General features: G+C 49.7%; 3 protein-coding genes across 11 annotated transcripts in view; 1 reads left to right on the top strand and 2 right to left on the bottom strand.

Moving 5' to 3' along the window:
• The window catches only part of GPSM1 (G protein signaling modulator 1), a 50,517-nt gene extending 48,233 nt beyond the window's left edge, over positions 1-2,284 (top strand). For 3 of the 4 annotated variants that reach the window (XM_052667495.1, XM_052667494.1, XM_052667493.1), the window contains one exon: positions 113-2,284. In XM_052667495.1, the coding sequence (XP_052523455.1) occupies positions 113-301 (189 nt within the window). In that variant the 3' untranslated portion in view covers positions 302-2,284. The remainder of the gene's footprint in view (positions 1-112) is intronic. The other variant, XR_008202625.1, reaches the window with a different exon arrangement.
• On the bottom strand, positions 647-7,960 carry DNLZ (DNL-type zinc finger). Of its 6 annotated transcripts, none has more exons than XM_052667501.1 (5): positions 6,494-6,920; positions 4,413-4,506; positions 3,605-3,778; positions 1,845-1,956; positions 647-777 (listed from the first exon to the last, which is right to left on the bottom strand). In XM_052667501.1, the coding sequence occupies exons 1-5, from the start codon at positions 6,549-6,551 to the stop codon at positions 763-765; spliced, it is 453 nt and encodes a 150-aa protein (XP_052523461.1). In that variant the 5' UTR covers positions 6,552-6,920; the 3' UTR covers positions 647-762. The 6 variants fall into 6 exon arrangements, 4 of the variants coding, with proteins under 4 accessions (XP_052523461.1, XP_052523458.1, XP_052523459.1 ...); XR_008202626.1 differs by lacking the exon at positions 647-777 and adding an exon at positions 7,560-7,646 and having other exon boundaries at positions 6,494-6,646; XR_008202627.1 differs by lacking the exon at positions 647-777 and having other exon boundaries at positions 6,494-6,598; positions 6,695-6,920.
• A 997-nt stretch (positions 7,961-8,957) lies between these two features.
• On the bottom strand, positions 8,958-16,767 carry CARD9 (caspase recruitment domain family member 9). The gene is made up of 13 exons (XM_052667496.1): positions 15,849-16,767; positions 14,864-15,087; positions 14,591-14,728; positions 14,143-14,468; positions 13,527-13,706; positions 13,189-13,341; positions 12,780-12,905; positions 12,478-12,669; positions 11,927-11,968; positions 11,313-11,358; positions 9,948-10,018; positions 9,215-9,297; positions 8,958-9,128 (listed from the first exon to the last, which is right to left on the bottom strand). Exons 2-13 carry the CDS (start codon positions 15,045-15,047, stop codon positions 9,035-9,037), a joined length of 1,635 nt encoding a protein of 544 aa, XP_052523456.1. The 5' UTR covers positions 15,048-15,087; positions 15,849-16,767; the 3' UTR covers positions 8,958-9,034.
• Positions 16,768-16,872: the final 105 nt, after the last annotated feature.

The following is a 16,872-nucleotide window of genomic DNA, read 5'->3' as shown; positions in this document are numbered from 1 at the left end:
ATCAACAAGCAGTGCCCCCCTGCTCTCACCAGGCTGGCTGGGGGCTGTGGGCAGCAGCTGCCTACCTGCAGGCTGTCAGCGTGCAGCCCTAACCCCTGTTCTTCCCCTGCAGTCCTCCAGGATAGACGACCAGCGCTGTGCACCACCAGACTCCATCCCCCGTGGTCCCACCATGCCAGATGAGGATTTCTTCAGCCTCATCCAGCGGGTCCAGGCCAAACGCATGGATGAGCAGAGGGTAGATTTGGCCTCAGCACAAGAGGAGGCAGAAGAGGAGCAGCAAAGGCCTGGTTCCAGCTAAGAACTGGGGTTAAATCTGGGGGGTTTGTTTTAGTTTCATTTGTTTGGGGTTTTTTTGTTTGTTTTTGTTTTGTTTTTCAAGAAGAACTTAAGTGTAGGTGGTTTCAAACCAGAGTGCTCCTGCACCACCAGACTTCTTCCAGGATCTGCACCTCAACTGCACTGCACTTGTTCACAGGAAGGGACTGTTTTTAAACAAGGGTTTTTTTAGGAGATGTGGCTTCTGTAACAATGGGCACAGCTCAAGGGAAGAAGACCTTGGCAGCCCCTCTGCTTGTCACCTAAAGCTCCAGGAACTCACACTGGCAGCTGAAGGAGGAGCAGGTACTGAAATGCAGTCTCAATCTTTATTTCTAAAATACTTTTAATAGGGGAAGGGAAGAGCACCTTTTCCATTTTGCAGTCACATCTGCGTCATGAGATGACACAAGTTGTTCTGGATCTTTTCCTGGAACATCTTCATCAGTTTTGTTCTTTCTGCAGAAGAAAACGGGCCCAAATCAGAAGCTGCAAAGGACCTTTTAAAGCTCACCCCACCCCTGGCTGCAGCTACAGTCCCCCATGCTTTGAAGCTTGTTCTGGGGTTGCAATGAACTCTGCAGTGAGAGCTGTATGCTGTCCCCTCTGCTTCCTCAGCTGCTCAGATTTGTGCCAGAAGCTCCAAAGCAGGAGCTGGGGCTCTCCCACTTTTACCTTTAGTGGAATCTGGAGACCTCCAGAGAACAAGCATGGGACAAAGCCTGAAAGGTAAGTGCCAGCTATGCAGCCTGCATTGCAGCCACAAGACCAGAGCTGATACTTTGGAAAGAAGGAAGAAAGTCTTCTGCCCATTTATTCAGCACAGAAATCAAACTTAGCTGAACTCATTGTTTCTGGTGCAGCTGAGCCACAAGCCTCACACTGGACTGTCCAGTGTGCCTGAGGCAGAAACCTGCATCTGGCACTCACCTGCTTTGTAAGCCAGCAATGTTTTCTGGCTATGGCTTGTCAGGAGAGCAAGCAGAACTATCCCCTGCAGCTGGCAGTGGAGGACAATAGCACTCCCCTCATTTCTCCTGAAAGAAACCAGTGCTGTGCCCCAGCAGACCTGCTCTCAGCAAGGCAGCCCTTATTCTGCACACTGTCTCGTCTCACACTAGCAAGAAATGGAGCCTTGGTGACAGCTTCAGGTTGGGATTGTTACTGGGAAGTCAGTTTCACCCTGTATGCAAATGCAAGGGTCTACATTTACTTTCATCCCTTTTGGTAAAGTTGGAAATGCAAGCCCAGAGAAGAAGGGCAGCAGAGATCGAACTTCAGGAGGTGGAATGCTTGACCAGAGAGGCTATCCTGGACTTGAGGAACTCCAGTAATGAGTTCTGCCAAAGCAGATGTTTCCTATAGGGAACAAATCAGCACTTTCTAATCAAAATGCATTTGACAGAGACATTTCCTACCAGCAGTAAGATTTTCAGACCAGTGATGCTGCTCACCAGGCATTTAATCTGCCTATACTGACCATGGGAGGGGTGGCTGTATTTCAGCTGCTGCCAGGGAGCACTCACCTGCTGCCCAGAGTGCTGGGCTGAGCCTCTGCCTCCTTCCTGGGACAGGTCAGACAGCTGAGACCAGGCAGGAGAATGTGCACAGCCACGTGTATACCCACCTAGCTTGTACCTGTAAAGAGGACAACAGTGGAGATGAGGACTTGACCAGCTCCAGGCTTGGCCCTGTGCAGCTCTCAGCCAGGTGGTGAACTGGAATCTGACCATTAAGCTTTCAGAGGTGTTAATTATTTGCCATATACTTGAATGTACGAGCTTATTTATTTTTTACATGTGCATTTGCTAATGTCATTTTAATGGGGGATTTCCAACCCACAGGTACTTTTTTCTAAAAAAAAAAAATAAAAAATAATCTGCCAAATGAATTAATATATTAGAAACAAATGCAGCTCATGGGTAAGGGAGGATTGTGCTTAATAAATATTTGTGTCTAAGCTTCAGTGGCAAAAACTCATTTTCCTTATTTTTTGGCCACCTTTTCTGCTTTGCTGGCAGCAGAGCTGATGGTGGCTCTTGGGGATGGGAGAGGGGGTACAAGGTGTGCTCTTGGGGCAGCTGTTGCCACATGTACATGTGTTAAGAAAAGGGTGCACATGTGCACATACCTATCCCTTTACCTTACCTGCACCCAGCTCTGTCTGCCTTAACTCCCTTCAGCTGCTGCAGAGAAAGTTCCAAAGCCTGAGCACTCCCTACCCCTAAACACCAGTCAAAACTCAAGAGTACAGGAACAACAGGGCATCCAAAGCAGCCTGTGACTGTCAAGGATTTGCTTCTCCCAGTGAGCTCAAGCCCTCCTATAGGTATAGGGATGAACCCTTCCTCTCAGGCTAGGTGCTTTGGTACCTCAAAAAACAGATCTTGTTTCCCTGGTGGCAGCTGGAAGGGCAGGAATTTCTATGCCCTGCCATGAGCCCTTAGTGAAGATACTCAAAAAGCAGCAGGCAGCAGTGCAAGCTCATTCCAACACAGCAGGAGTGAGCAGGCCATTAGACTTTGCTAGAGAGGGAGCCAGAGAGTAGCAGATTTTGGATCCTGAGGCTTGTGAGAATAAAGCCAAGTCCCAGTTGGTCTTCCTATGCCTGGTTACCTTGTGGAGGCTACTGCCAGTCCCAGTCAAAGATAAACAAAGAGCCACCAGCTTGCTCTCATCAGGCATTCTTAAGCTTCTCCCTACCCAGACGCATGAAACTCTGTACTGCCAAAGGCTTTGTGTGTGACTTAAGGACAGAACCGTGCCCCCAACTATGTGAAATTTTGAGATTTAGATTCTCAGGAATCTGAACAGGTGATGATTCCTGTAACTAAGTGATGAGAGCCTATCTCACCTCCTGTCTCACTGTCCTGAGCAGCTGCAGAAGGGACTATGTGTTCTCTAAAAGAGAACAACACAGCATCCTTCAATAGCAGTCACAGCGTGCAGAGAACAAGAAGAGCTCGGTTTTGTGGAGGGAGCAGCTCACTGCTGGCACCCATCGGATAAAGGAGGGATTGCTGGGGCTAACTTGGCCTTGGATTGCAAAGGGCAGCTGCTGCAGCAGCTGTGAAATACAGAGCAGGGTGCTGGCCCCAGTGCAGGGCTGTAATGGGGAGGAAATCTATTAAAAACATCAGAAACACAAAATACTGCTCCTTCTTACCTCGCTTTCTAAGTGTCCTGAGAGACACTTGAGAGCTCGTGCTGAATGTGTGCCTGGTGGGGGTTTGTGTATTGCAAACTCATCTGCCAAGTCACATCAGGTCTGAGTCTCAGCACTTACCTCAACCCTCTCCTGAGCCTCGTGCTGCTCCTGTCCCAGCCATGATCTCCAGCAGGCTGGAAGGGCACCCAGCCCACGGGGAGGGAGCTGCTGGCTCTTAGCAGCCCAGCACTTTGAATTCCAGTCTGCAGCCAGCCAGCTTCCAGAGGCTCTCCACAGCAATCTCCCCAGCTGCTGATAGGCCAGGACACAGAGAGGGTTAACTCCTGCATGGTTTTGCAGCGACAAGCTCAGTATCTGTAGCACTGAAGATCACAGCCCAGGGACATGCACAGAGGTATCAGCCACACACCTGCAGGGGCTGGGCGGAGGGCTCTCACCTTGCTCCACCTCTCTGCCCCCACTGCAGCAGGGTTGCATTACGTGAGACCCCGTGGAAGCAGCACACTTCACAGCCCCCCCAGCTCCCTTGCACACACACTCACTGCCTCTCCCCATAGGGCTCCCATTTCTATGCACTCTACCAAACGCTCCTGCACCACTGCTGGGCGGCCCATAAGAACACCAGCATCTGCTGCAGCCAACAGCTGCAACCCCTCAGTGTCCCCCAGCAGCTGGATGAACTCTGGAATTTGAATGTAACAAAGCAGGAGAGGCAGAAAGCCAGAGGCGAAGTATTTCCTATTTCACAGCAAAGCTCTTGCAGGATAGGACAGAGGAAAAGAATGCAGCTCTCATCGGCTGCAGTGAAATGCTTCAAGGAACACAGCAAAGGTTTATGGCAGCAGTGCATCCTGTGAATGCTGCTCTGTCTGCCTCAAAATCACTCCTCTGTGCCTCAGGCACCCATCAGTGCACCGTCACTCACCCTGCTCTGCTGCTCCAGGCTTGGGCATCGCTGGTCCCCATCACACCGCAGCTCCAGCAGGCTTTTTCCCTTCTTCCAGAAAGATACGCCTCCCCTTTTTCAGAAAGAAAAAAAAAGAGATTAAAAAAACCCAAACTTCTTCAAAATAAAGCATGACATTCTTTTAAATGTAAGCCATTAGCAACAAACTCTCCTGTTTTCTTATCAAAGCCCATCAGAGATGTTCAACCCTCTCCCCTTCCAGCTGAAGGTCCCAGAATGTCTTTAAAAGCACCAGCTTCCTTCCCTGTTGCACAGCACAGTCTGTATTTGGTTCTGAAGAGTCCCATGGGCTGCACCCTGCCTGCTGCAGCTGTTTCACAGCACTCTGAGCTTCCTGTGCCCTATTCCAGGACTCTGCCCTATAGAATCACCCTCTCTGTGCAGCCTGCTGCTTCGTGCTCTGCCCAAGCTGCTGGCCTAAGCCTTCAGAGCTGCATCCAGCAGCAGGAGCAGCAGTAAAGCAGCCTCTCCCCATCCTCAGAACTCGCAGACAGGTGCCCATGGGTGAGCAGCACCGAGCTCCAGGGACCAGAAATACTGCAAAGACATGTAGCTACAATTCCTACTGTGAGAGCAGAAGCTAGAACAGCCTGTCTGTAGCCAGGGGCACAGAAAGGTAAGGAAAACACTATTACAAAAGTTAGGTTATAAATGAACTGTTTCCAAGACAACGCAGATCCTTTAACAGCAGCTCCATTCCACCCCATCAAAGCCATTTGAGCAACGGCACCACAGTGCTGTTTTCAGGTACAACACCAGAACCACTTTTCCAGCAGAGCTAACAGGAGCCAGCAGCTCACAACAGGGTGAGCACACTGCAGTGTTCCACTCCTATTTCTTCACAAATACATGGATTGCTCCCCCCTCTAATTGGCTCAGAGAGAACCATGTTTCATGAGGATGTGAACACACACAAAACCCAGCTGATGGATGCCCTTCAAAGCTGTCTCATCACCCTGAGCTTACCTATCACCAGAGAAATATGATTGTTTCCTTGTCACTCTGATCCATACTAATAATGCAACATATGTAGAACACTGCAGATGAATGAGCTACACTTGTTAATGCATGCAATGCACTCACTGACTACTTGAATGATGAATCCATGAGCAGCATACTTGACTGAAAGAACTGGGTTTGTTCAGCTTTGGAAAGGGATTTTTATTGTTCTTTAATGGAAGAGTGATAATAGAGAAGGCTCTCTTCATAAATCCAGTGTTTAGAAAGAAGGTAATTTGCACAGGATGAAACATGGGAAATTTCTGTTAGGTACTGGGACTTATTTTATTCTTATATCATAGGATAGGTCAAATACCAGACCTAAAGAGGCTATGGGGCTTCCATCCTCAGAGAAACTCAAGCCAAGATCCTGAATGTCCTTACCAAATCGAACCTCCTTTAAGCATAGTGGTAGGGCTTCTCCAACCTCAATTACTCTCTGATACCGAGTTTAAAAACACAAGAAAGCAGATACTTTGTTGTACTAAGAAGTTAACAAACCTCAAACCCATAAAAATTATGCAAGCAAAAGGAGCCCAAAGAAACTGCAGTATGATCACCTTACTGCCTGATTCATCACTACCAGCACAGAGCACTCGGGTAAACACCTACATTTTTCATTTATGAAGTTATTATTTTCTCTTCTAGCTGATCTTAACATGCAGTAGTGGCATTAATAAGCACCTCAATGTCTGTCAAATAAGACACATTTCTAGGTGCTCCACTTATCTCCAACGTGCTTTACAAATACTAATTGTTCCTTCACGCCCATCCTCCCCCTCACCAGTAAGGAAGTTGCATAACCCCAAGCACAGGGCTGCTCACTGCATCACCACCCCATGAGGAATTTCCAAGCAGGGGCAGCCATGGGGCAAAGCAGAAGTGGTGTAAGCCCAAATAAAGACCTTCAACCCCACGACATGTGGGGCACAGAACCTTAACTCTGGAAGATACCACAGGAAAGAAAAAGGCAGCACTGAAGTGAGTGCAGTATGAACAGCCCAATGCTCCTGCAGGCTCATTGGGCTTTGCAAACTCACCTGTGGTCAGGGCCATGTCCTCAGGTGGTCCCAATTGCCTCTTCTGCTCAGCTGCCATGTGATGCAGCTCCAGGAGCACTGCAATCAGCTGCTGCTGTGCAACACCTGGACAAGGCCAGAAGACACTGCTAGAACCTCCAGCTAGTGCTACACCTGCTTGAACCAAAGCACACGGTCAGAAATTATTTGCTCCATTCTCACCTCAGAACAAAGCAAGCTTCCCAATGCCTCTGAAGCACCTACAACTGCTTTAAGAAAAGTGCCAGGAAAAATATCCAGAGCCCAACTCTGTCATTATTAGCTTGGGCAAAGGCAAAACTACACCAACCAAAAACACGACAGAGAGAGGAGACACATTTATTCTAAGCACAGTCCACTGAAATCAAGGAGGAAACATGAAAGTCTCTCTTGCCATCAGCACAATGGCACCAATCCCACTTGTCACGTCCGTTCCTTGCCGTCAGTCTCTGGGGGGGGATCCCCACTTTCTCCCTCTGAAGGACGGCTCTGAGGGCCAGCATCTGCCACGTCTTCTGGAAGCAGCTCCAGGGCTTCCTCAGCAAGCACACGTCTCACCTTCTCCCCTTTGGCTGCCAGGATCTCCTCGATATTCCTTAACAGCAATGTGAGAGCCAACAGTGATGCTACAGCAAAGGTCAGAGGGAAGAGCCTGGCACGAGGCTTTGCTCTCGGTCATTAACATCACACAGTGAGCTGACACACGAGTACCGACAAGAAATCCTTCTGTAAGCCGTTTGGGAAGCAGACAGAACTATCCAAACCTCCTAGGGCTGTTCTTACCCCTTAGGATCAATAATTCAGCAATTACTGCAAACCTCGTTTTTTAAAGGGAGTGAGAAACCAACGAGGTTCAACAGCACGAGCGAGCTGACAGCATCTCTGAGATGCTCACAGGTGGGGGAACCCAGCAGCGACTGAACGGAGCCTGAGGGAGCACCGAGCAGCACACGCAGCGGCGCGCGCGAGGCCCGCATCCCAGCCCGCTCCGCGGCGCGGCGCGACGCCGTGAGGAGCCGCGTGGCACGCAGCCCCGCCCCGCCCGCACCTCTTGCCCTGCAGGTCGGAGAACCAGCCCAGGTTGTCGGCGATCACGTGATGGCTGTGGCAGCCGGGACACGTGACGATGACGACGCCGCGGCTGTAGGCCAGGCGGGAAATGTTCTGCGCCGAGCGGCGCCGGCAAACCTGCAAAGCGCAGAGCGGCGGCTCCCGTCAGCAGCGAGGCACCGATCCGCCGGGCCGCTCCCCCTCCCGCCCGCCGCCCCAACCCCGCACCTTGCAGGTGTACACCAGGCGGTAGTGCGATGCCTGCAGCCGCCCCACGCTGTCCGGCGGCGCGGTGCAAGCATAGCGCGGTGCCGGACGGTGCCGTGGAGGCGCTGAGGCGCTGAGCGCGGCGCGAGCGGCCGCCCGCAAAAAGCGGCGCAACATGGCGGCCGCGCAGGCGCAGAAGGGGCGGCGCTAAGGCGGCGCGGTCGCTCCTACAGAGACCGCCTTCAGCGTCCGTACGCTAACGGCAGTACTTTAAACACAGAATCACAGAATGGCCCGGGTGGGAAGGGTCCTCGAGGATCATGAATCTCCACTCCTCACACTTAATATCAGACCAGGCTGCCCAGTTCCCCATCCACCCTGGCCTTGAACACCTCCAGGGATGGACGGGGCATCCACAGCCTCTCTGGGCAGCTGTTCCAGCACTCTCAGAGCAAAGAACTTCCCCGATGTCCAACCTCAATCTGCCCGCCCTCAACTTAAAGCCGTTTCTCCTTGTCCTGCTGTTACCTACCTAATCCAAGAGCTCATCCCCCTCCTCGTTGTAGGCTCCCTTTAGCTACTGAAGGCTGCCATGAGGTCACCCCACAGCCTTCTTTGCTCCAGGCTGAACAAGCCCAGCTCCTCAGCCTGGCTTCCTAGGGGAGGTGCTGCAGCTCCCTCATCATCTTTGTGGCCCTCCAGACCTGGACTCTGTACACACAAGAGCAGAGAGGGACAACCACCTCCCTGCCCCTGCTGCCACCCCTCTGCTGATGGAGCCCAGGACACCATTTGCCTGCTGAGCTACAAGCGCACACTGCTGGCTCATGTTCAGCTTTTCATCCATCAGGACCCGCAGGTCCTTCTCCACAGGGCTGCTCTCAAGGACCGCTCCTTCCAGTCTGTATGGGTGCCTGGGATTCCTCCGGCCCAAGTGCAAAACTTTGCACTTGGCTGTGTTGAACCTCATCAGGTTCACCCAGGTCCACCTTTCAGGGCTCTTGAGGTCTCTCTGAATGCCATCCCTTCCTTCTACCATGTGAACCACACCACTCAGCGTGGTGTCATCGGCCAACTCGCTGAGGGTGCACTCAATTCTGTCACTGATGTCATGTTAAAGAGCATCAGTTCCAAGACAGAGCCCTGGGGGACGCCGCTCGTTACCAGCCTCCATCTGGACATAGAACCATTAATCACCAAACACTGTGCTGTTTATTGAGGGATCCGAAATGCTGTCCAGATGCAAACCGGAGCCTCGGCCGGCCCCTAGCTGCCCTCAGTGTCCGTGTTGTCGCTGCCTGTGCTGGGCTCCCAGTCGGCCTCGGGGCGGCTGCCAGGCACCCTGCGCAGGGCACGCTTCCTGGAAAGGGGACTGTGTGAAACTGAGCCCTGAGGGAACCGAGCGTGGGAGGGGAGAGTGTGGGATGGGGTGGGATGGGGCCTGACCTGCGGTACCGCTCAAAGCAGTCCTTCATCCTCCTCCGCTCCTTCTCCGACAGCTCCTCGTGGGCTGAGCTGCACTCCTCGAACTGGAAAAAAAAGGCAAAGAGATGAACGAGGTCGCGCTGAAGCTTGGATCGATATTTTTATCACGTTGGGCACAGCTGACCCCTTTTAAGGCTGAGGTGCTCTACCTGCTGAGCCCCTCTCGGATTTGTTTGCGCCCCGAATCATTTCACTTGGAAAAGAAGGGGAGAAAACAGAAACTTTGCCTTAAAATGACAAAGAAGAGCTGGTTGCTACCACAGCTCACAGTTTGAGAAGAACTCCAGTGTGTGCCAGCTTTTCTATCTGCTTGGGCCTGCAGTGCAGCACGCTCATTCCTGGGCTGTCTGCTCGTGTCCAGGATGCAAACACAGTTTTACCATGCTTACTATTCTCTTTCAGTTGCAAATTTGAAATTCTGTTTCCTGTATCAACAGTGGTACTTGCAGACAAACTGAAAAACGTCCACATCCAGAGAAAAAGGCCAGAAATAATTAGAAGTTTCTAAGCAAAGTTGAGAAATACCCAGCAGATGAGTGCTCTGCTGTTCAGAGTTCACCCTTTTGCACAAAATGCTTTCTGGAAAAGCAGCAGCTGCCTCTGTGTCCCTCATTCCTGGTAAATCCATCATCAACAAGAACATGAAAAGTTACAGACCCCAGTCTGACTAAAGAGAATCGTTGTGGGCTCTTACAGAGGGTGATTCTGCAGGCAGATTGCTTTCTCGGATGCTGAATTGCTGGTTTTGTTCTTCACAGCAGTCTTCTAAAGGCAAATAAAAAAGCAAATCACAGTTTCAATCATAGTTGCCACGTTGAAGTAACTTCTCTTTCCACCAGCTCACCAAACAGCAATAGCTGTGCAGTGTAAGAGCTGCCCAACAGTACACAGCATCAACAGCAAGCTGAACCCAGGCCTCAAAACATTCAGTATTCAATCTTGTGATCACTGCACAAGACCCGGCTTATTTTACTTGACCTCTGAGTCTTGCTTAGGGTGATGGAATTCCCCACAGGATCACCAGAGACTCCATCTGTCTAATTTCTGCTTGTGGAGGACCAAAATAAACCAGTGCAGAGCAGCACCTCTGTCTAACATCACTAAAAGAAGAATAATGGACAGAACAATAAAAAAAAAAACAAAACACACTAAACATAAATCACAATTTGTCCCTGCTCCCCAGCAGCTAAGATGTGCAGATCAAGATACTCAACAGGTCGTATTTTAGCAAAACTCCTAATGCAGTGATCAGACAACATGGTGTGCAATTTTGATTTGAGTGAAGTGGAGCAAGAAAAGGCTTTCTGTTTCAATGTGGTAGCTCCTGTGAAAAATCTGCCATCTCAATGAATGATCATTTAAATCTTTCAGGAGAGGACCTTTGCTTGTTTCCTTCCTTTCGCAACGTTTCAAAAGCAAATCTCGAGTTTTAAAGGACCCTGTTTATTCTTCTCTGCACTGCTGAATCGTTTCCATTGGGGCTGCAGAACCAGTGACAGTATTAATTATGTGGTTCTGCTTTTGTGAAAATAGCCTGCAACGTAAAAGAGAGGAAATAAATGTCTCTGCAGAAGGACACATGGTTCAGCTGGAGTGGAAGGAGGCTTGTTCCATTCTCAGCTCAGCCACAAACACAACAGGAGCTGTTTCTTAAAGGCATTGTGTACCCGGGTAATTTTTGCCAGACAAATTCAGAAGGCAGATGACTGAAAAAAGTCATCTTTTGAGCACAAAGCAAATAACACCTGGAGATTTTTCCCTCCAAAAAGCTGTACAAGCATTCACTGTTCCCAGATACCGGGAACACGATCTCCTTTTTTGTAGGTGAGAAGGGTAGCAGAATGCCTCGGGGCTCCAGAAGCCTAGATTTACATGCACCTATTCTGAGTCATCTCAAGGAGGTGCCAAGCATCCCCTGCTGAGCAGCATCACTCACAAACTGAGTCCTCATCAGTCAGGGTACCTCTTCTGCACTAACATAAAAAGCATTCCTATTCCTGTCCCTCTGGGCAACCCCATCAAGAGCTGTACTGGATGTTCTCCCCAACAAAAGCCTTACTTTTAGGCAGGTGCGTATCTTCATCTAGACGACCATGAAGAGTGAGCTATTGGGACACAAACAGATCAAGATCATGAGAAGCACTCCTTATTCTTTCTCAGACAGTAGCTAGGAACAAATGCAGGAAGGTACATAACCAACCTTTCCCCACTGTATCTTGCTGTAAGCAAAATAGGAAACATTCTGAACTTGAAGCTGCACATCCACACACAGACTCATCCTCCGTGACTACAGCCTCAAACATTTTGTCTCTAGATGATGTGCCAACCTCTACCACAATTAAGTTATGAACTAAGTTACTACACAGGATAATACTCATTTTTGCCTGTTCTCTCAGGGAGACATTAGAAGCAACACAAAATGATTTGAATCTTCTGGTCTGCTTGGACTCAATAAATCTTATCACAGGTGCATCCCCAGGTGCTTAGAAGTCTCAGGACACAAGAAGAAGCTGCCCTTAGCCATTAGCCTGCTTTGCTACCTTTGGACTTGATGCCACTGCCATAAGCCTGACCCACAGAGAGCAGAGTGCTGTTACTTTGGGCATTAAGACAACTGAGGAATTGCAAACCATCCCAGGAGAAAATAAAATGTAAACAAGGCACCCTACTCACATCCTGGGAATCTCTGGAGGAGGTGTCATCCAGGTCAGAAGTCTGAAATAAAACCAGTAAGTTCATCATTCCTCATGAGCAAATAAATGACAGTAATGGAATATACAGGAGACCAGAAGATCCAGAAAATGGAAACATGGACTTCCTTCCTCCTACACTCATGTGACCATTTGGAGAAAGTACATAAGATGCCACACTAAGTAAAAGTCCTCAGACGTCTAATTTAATCCCATGAAGTCTCATACCCTGCTCCTGTTTCACCCAAACGGCTTGTACAGGCTCTGGAGTTCACTTGTGAGTAGCTGCCAATGCCAACGACCTCCAGAAGCACTCCAAACAGGTAAGGCTTCAGCAAACCAGGGTGAGCTCATAAAAACCACCGTGTCTTCCTTTTTTCTAAACAGTACGTGCACGGAAATGTTTACCCAAGCAGGTGGCCACTGCTTGCTGAAATCGGACTGCTTAGGTCTCAAGGTCTCAAAACAGTTTTAGTTGGGTCCTAGACTCAACTTTTCAACTCATCACACACATGACAACCCCCACAGGCGTACCAGTGCAGGTAGCTCCAGTTGCAGCCTTTTCAGCTTGGCTTCAGTAGCCAGTAGCTGACTCTCCTTTTGGAAGAGCTGCAGCTGCAGCTCATCGCATCGCTCCCCCAGCTCCCGAATCTGCTTCCGATAGGCGTCCCTCTCCATCAGGTTCTTGGAGTACTGTGTGTAGAACTGTTCCCTGGTCAGCAGTGCCTGGTGTAAGAGGCAACACCACACAACACCACATTCAGGGTTATGATACCTGCCTGCTTCAAGCAGCAAGCCAGGGATTAGCAGCAGCTTCTAGAGGAACGTTTTATCACCTGGTCTCTTTCTGAGGCCACTTCCTCCATCTGCTGTAAGACAGCTTCCATCCGTCTTTTATACATCTGGGAGTCCTTCCTCAGAGACGTGCACTGTAGTTCAAGTATCTCTTTTTCCTCTGCACACTGTTGAGACATGGCTTGTGGGATTCTAAGCTAGAATCTCACCACTTCTGCTCTATACCACAGATTGCTACAGCCAGACTTCCCTGCAACACGAAACTCAGCCTGCCCTTTTGGAGCAAAGCCAACCAGAAGACCAGGCAGTACGACTAAAAAGCCTACTGACACGTCACATTTACGTGTGCCTGAGCTGCCAATCATGATAAAAGCTCCCATCACCCTACAGCCTTTATCTGCCCATCTCACCCCGCTGACCCCCAGCAGGGATTCATACTGCACCACACACTTTGTCTCGGAGCACCTCGGCTTGGCGCAGCTCCTTGCGAAGGTGGTAAATGGTGTTCAGCAGGTCCCGGCGCTCCGGTATCTGGCTGGCTGTATCTTTCTGCACAGTCTCACAAGAGAGACTCTTCTCCAAGTTCTGCTCCCTGGCAACCTGCTGGACAAAGAAGAACGTGAGATACAGCAGCCATCTAACTCCAAAGTCCAACGTGCTCTGTACGACTTGGGAGAACAAGCCCATAGCCGACCCACCAAATATTCAGCACAGCCCCATCGCTGTGCTGGCTGCAAAAAAAATAATTAATCATTTCTGAAGATTCCTCACCCAGTCACCTCACCAACCTGGAGAGTGTTCTCCAGCTCCTGATTCTTGGCCAAAAGCAACTCCTTCTCCTGCTGGATCTCCCACATCACTTCATGGCTCGGACGTTGCTCTATGGCATGCTTCAGTTTCATCGAGTGCTTACGCTCCAGTTTGCAGTCGTCCTCAGCCTTCATGAGGCTATGCCTCAAGCTATCAATCTACAAGGCGGTTCAGAGCTCATCAGTAACAGACACAAAAGTCTGGTTGCAAAAGCAGTTCTCTCGTGGCAGAGTTCCCCATTCCTCAGACAAGCACGGTGCAAGCTTTTCCCCAATTCTATCTTCCTCAGGAAGCTTGGTGTTCTGGGGAGCTGAGACTTGCCTTTGTGCTAAATGGGTACAACATGCTGGTTCTGCACTGCCCCTGTGAGAGGGCCCAGTCTCAAACGAGGGGAAGACTTAACTCTTCAGAGCACAGCTTGTAATACATGGGCCTACAGGGCTGAGCCAGGGACCACTACGACATACCACCTGCCAAGGAATATGCACAAAACCTCGTAACAGACTAGGCCACGCCAGCCCAGACACATCTGACACACAGCTCAGCCCCTCAGGGATCAAGTAAAGAAGGAAGCTTAGGAACAGGGTCACTCACCTCTAGCAGCAGGTCCCTGTTCTTCATGAGGGCGCTGCTCTTCTCCTCGCTCTGTCTGGCGTAGCTCATTGCCAGGCTGTAGTTCTCATCCTTGCACTTCCGCAGCTCCCTGCTCAGACTGTCCCTCTCCTCCTTCATCTTCTGCACCCGCTCTTGGTGCTTGCGGAGCAGGCTGTCCCTCACCCACATCTCTCTGATCATGTTCTCTTTGGTGTGCAGCCACACGGTGAGCTCCTGGGCCTTCTGCCGCTCCTCCTGCACCGTTCTCTGCAGCTTTGTAATCTCATTCATCAGGAGCTGGCTCAGGCCAGATTCCCCAGCTGTGTCTGTTGGGTGGACAAGTATCAGTAAACTGCTGACCTGTCTGCTCCCACAAACACACACACACACACACACGATTTCCACCCACATATCACTAAAAAGTTTCATTTCAGAACTCAAACATTACCTATAATCAGAGAGAAAACCCTGCTTGGCTCCTTCCCAGTTATTTTCTTATACAGCTGTGGATAATAAAGCTCGAGGCTCTCCATGAAAGCCTCAAAGCCCTTGCGCCCCGTTCGCTGAAGAATGTCCAAAAGAACACCTGAAACAACAGCAATGGTTCCATTAATTTATTCCTCTCTTTACCCATTCCTAACAGAGCAAAGAATTGCCCCAACCTCCCCAAACGGTGTTTCTGTGGTCTGAGCTGGAAGAGCCAAGGCTGCGTTTCACCCACCTGCTTTGCGTTTGCGCATGACCAGGCTGGGGTCATTGAGAACCTGTTCCTCATCATCATGGTTTATCACCTGGCACTGGCGAAGATAAGGTGTTATACGGGAAGGATCTATCACAGAGATCAGCTTCACCCGAAAGTTTTCCAGGCTATTCCAACATGTCTCGTCGTTATCTTCATCCAGCATGGCGGTGAGCGACAAGTGTCAGTGAGCTGCTTCGCCCTTCCTTAAGAAATGAAGACAGGAAACAAGCAAAAAAAAGCAGACTCTAAGCCTCGGGGGAAAGTGTGGGTGGTGGTGTTGAAATCAAGCACACAGCCTTGAATTTAATTCCACGAGTTCTGCTCTGCCTCTCACGGCCACCTCACAGATCTCATCTGTACAGCCTCAGCACAGCTTCAGCTACTGCTCCTCCACAGGTAGGAAACAGGCAGGTAAACAAAACCCAACTTTCCTGTGTCTAGACTTCTATCTAAAATCAGTTTTATCAATTCAAATAAGAAACTGGCATTATTTGTACCTTTTTGCCCCTGTGTGGTAAGACAATTCCACACTGAGCACCTCCTGAAATCCTGCTCATTAGTTACTATGCTCACGTCACAGTGGCTGCAGTAGCTGTGTCATTTCCAGTATCTGCCAGCAACCTCAGCATTCATGTTTTCAGCTGTTTTGTAGGACTGGGAGCAGAAGGGGAAGAGTTCTGACTACGCAGGGGCTGAGATTGCACACAGATCTTACTGCATCTCTCCAAGCACTCATTTCTCTGCTCGTTCATGGAACAGGACTGACACAAGACTAACAGGTCAGTAATTATTACGGAGAAAAAAAAACCAAAAAGGCCAACTCACTCTGCCTGACATCAAAGCAGCCCCAACAGATCATGAGCAGAAAAGCATTTCCCTGTTGATGAGAAGCACACCCTCCCCTCAGAACTGTAACAACAAAAAATCTGATCAAGATAAATCATTCTGCATTATATGGACCAACCTGGGCCTGTGCAGACAACAGCTTTCTTCAACCTCTTCTCCTGGTCTGTCTGCTCTGTCTCTGCAGAAACCTGCCTGGGCTGCAGCTTTCCTTTATACAGGTCATTCCAGGAACCAATCTGTGAAAAAAGAGGAAACTACTTAGCTACCCTCTGAAATAAGAGAAAGAAGAAAAAAGGAAGTCAGAAGGGATGATGGGGGAGGAGGATGAAAGCTGATGACGCTGCAAATCACCAGCATTGCTTCTCTTACACTTACTGTGCCTTGGATGCCCAATCTTTACCACTGAAGTACAAGCTACAATCAGGAAAGCTTCTTTGTGTAGACCGAGAGTGAAAAATAAAAACAGGTACAGATCCATCCAGCTTACTTCAGAGCACAAAGCCAGCACAGATCACACGTACCACCAGCACCTGGCAGCACCAGCCCTGCAGTGAATGGCACACAGAACAGTGGGCAGAGCTTCTGCTGCGTGTGCTTCTTGGAAACGAGCATTAGCTGTAGCAGTTTGTGGAAGACAGAGCACACTGCAAGAGGAAAGCCATGTCAAGGTACTCCTTCCTGCCCCACTAATTGCTTAGGACCCAATTAGAGTGACTTTAATGTCCCACTGCCCCTCTTTTGCAGCTCTGCCTAAAGGGGCCTCACAGAATTGCACACTGAATGTACTGCTGTGACTTGGGGAGGCTGGGCAATGCAGTGGGGGTGAAGCTTCCTACAGCACCTTCCCACTGACTTTTACCAGCTTTGACTCAGCTAGCCCTACACCTCTGTAAGACAAACTGCTGTTTTGTGAATGAGGAAACGAGCTTTTATTGTGATTTGCTGATGGCTGTATGGGAAGGCTGTGGAAGAATTAGGGAAGAATCAAACCTGTTCAGTTCTGCCTTTGTAGCTGCCTGCATATTCATTCTCCACATTCTCTCTGGCTTGCTTTCATGTAGCCTGCAAGCTTCGTTTCTCTCATTAGCAATCACACTCATCCACATATTGCTACAAGCAGTATTTACCACAAAAACACAGAA

This window comes from Tympanuchus pallidicinctus, unplaced genomic scaffold (genome assembly GCF_026119805.1).
Source record: "Tympanuchus pallidicinctus isolate F22 unplaced genomic scaffold, pur_lepc_1.0 scaffold8, whole genome shotgun sequence".
Taxonomy (NCBI): Eukaryota; Metazoa; Chordata; class Aves; order Galliformes; family Phasianidae; genus Tympanuchus; species Tympanuchus pallidicinctus.
Note: the sequence above shows the minus strand (reverse complement) of the source record. Positions and strands in the feature narration are given on the sequence as shown.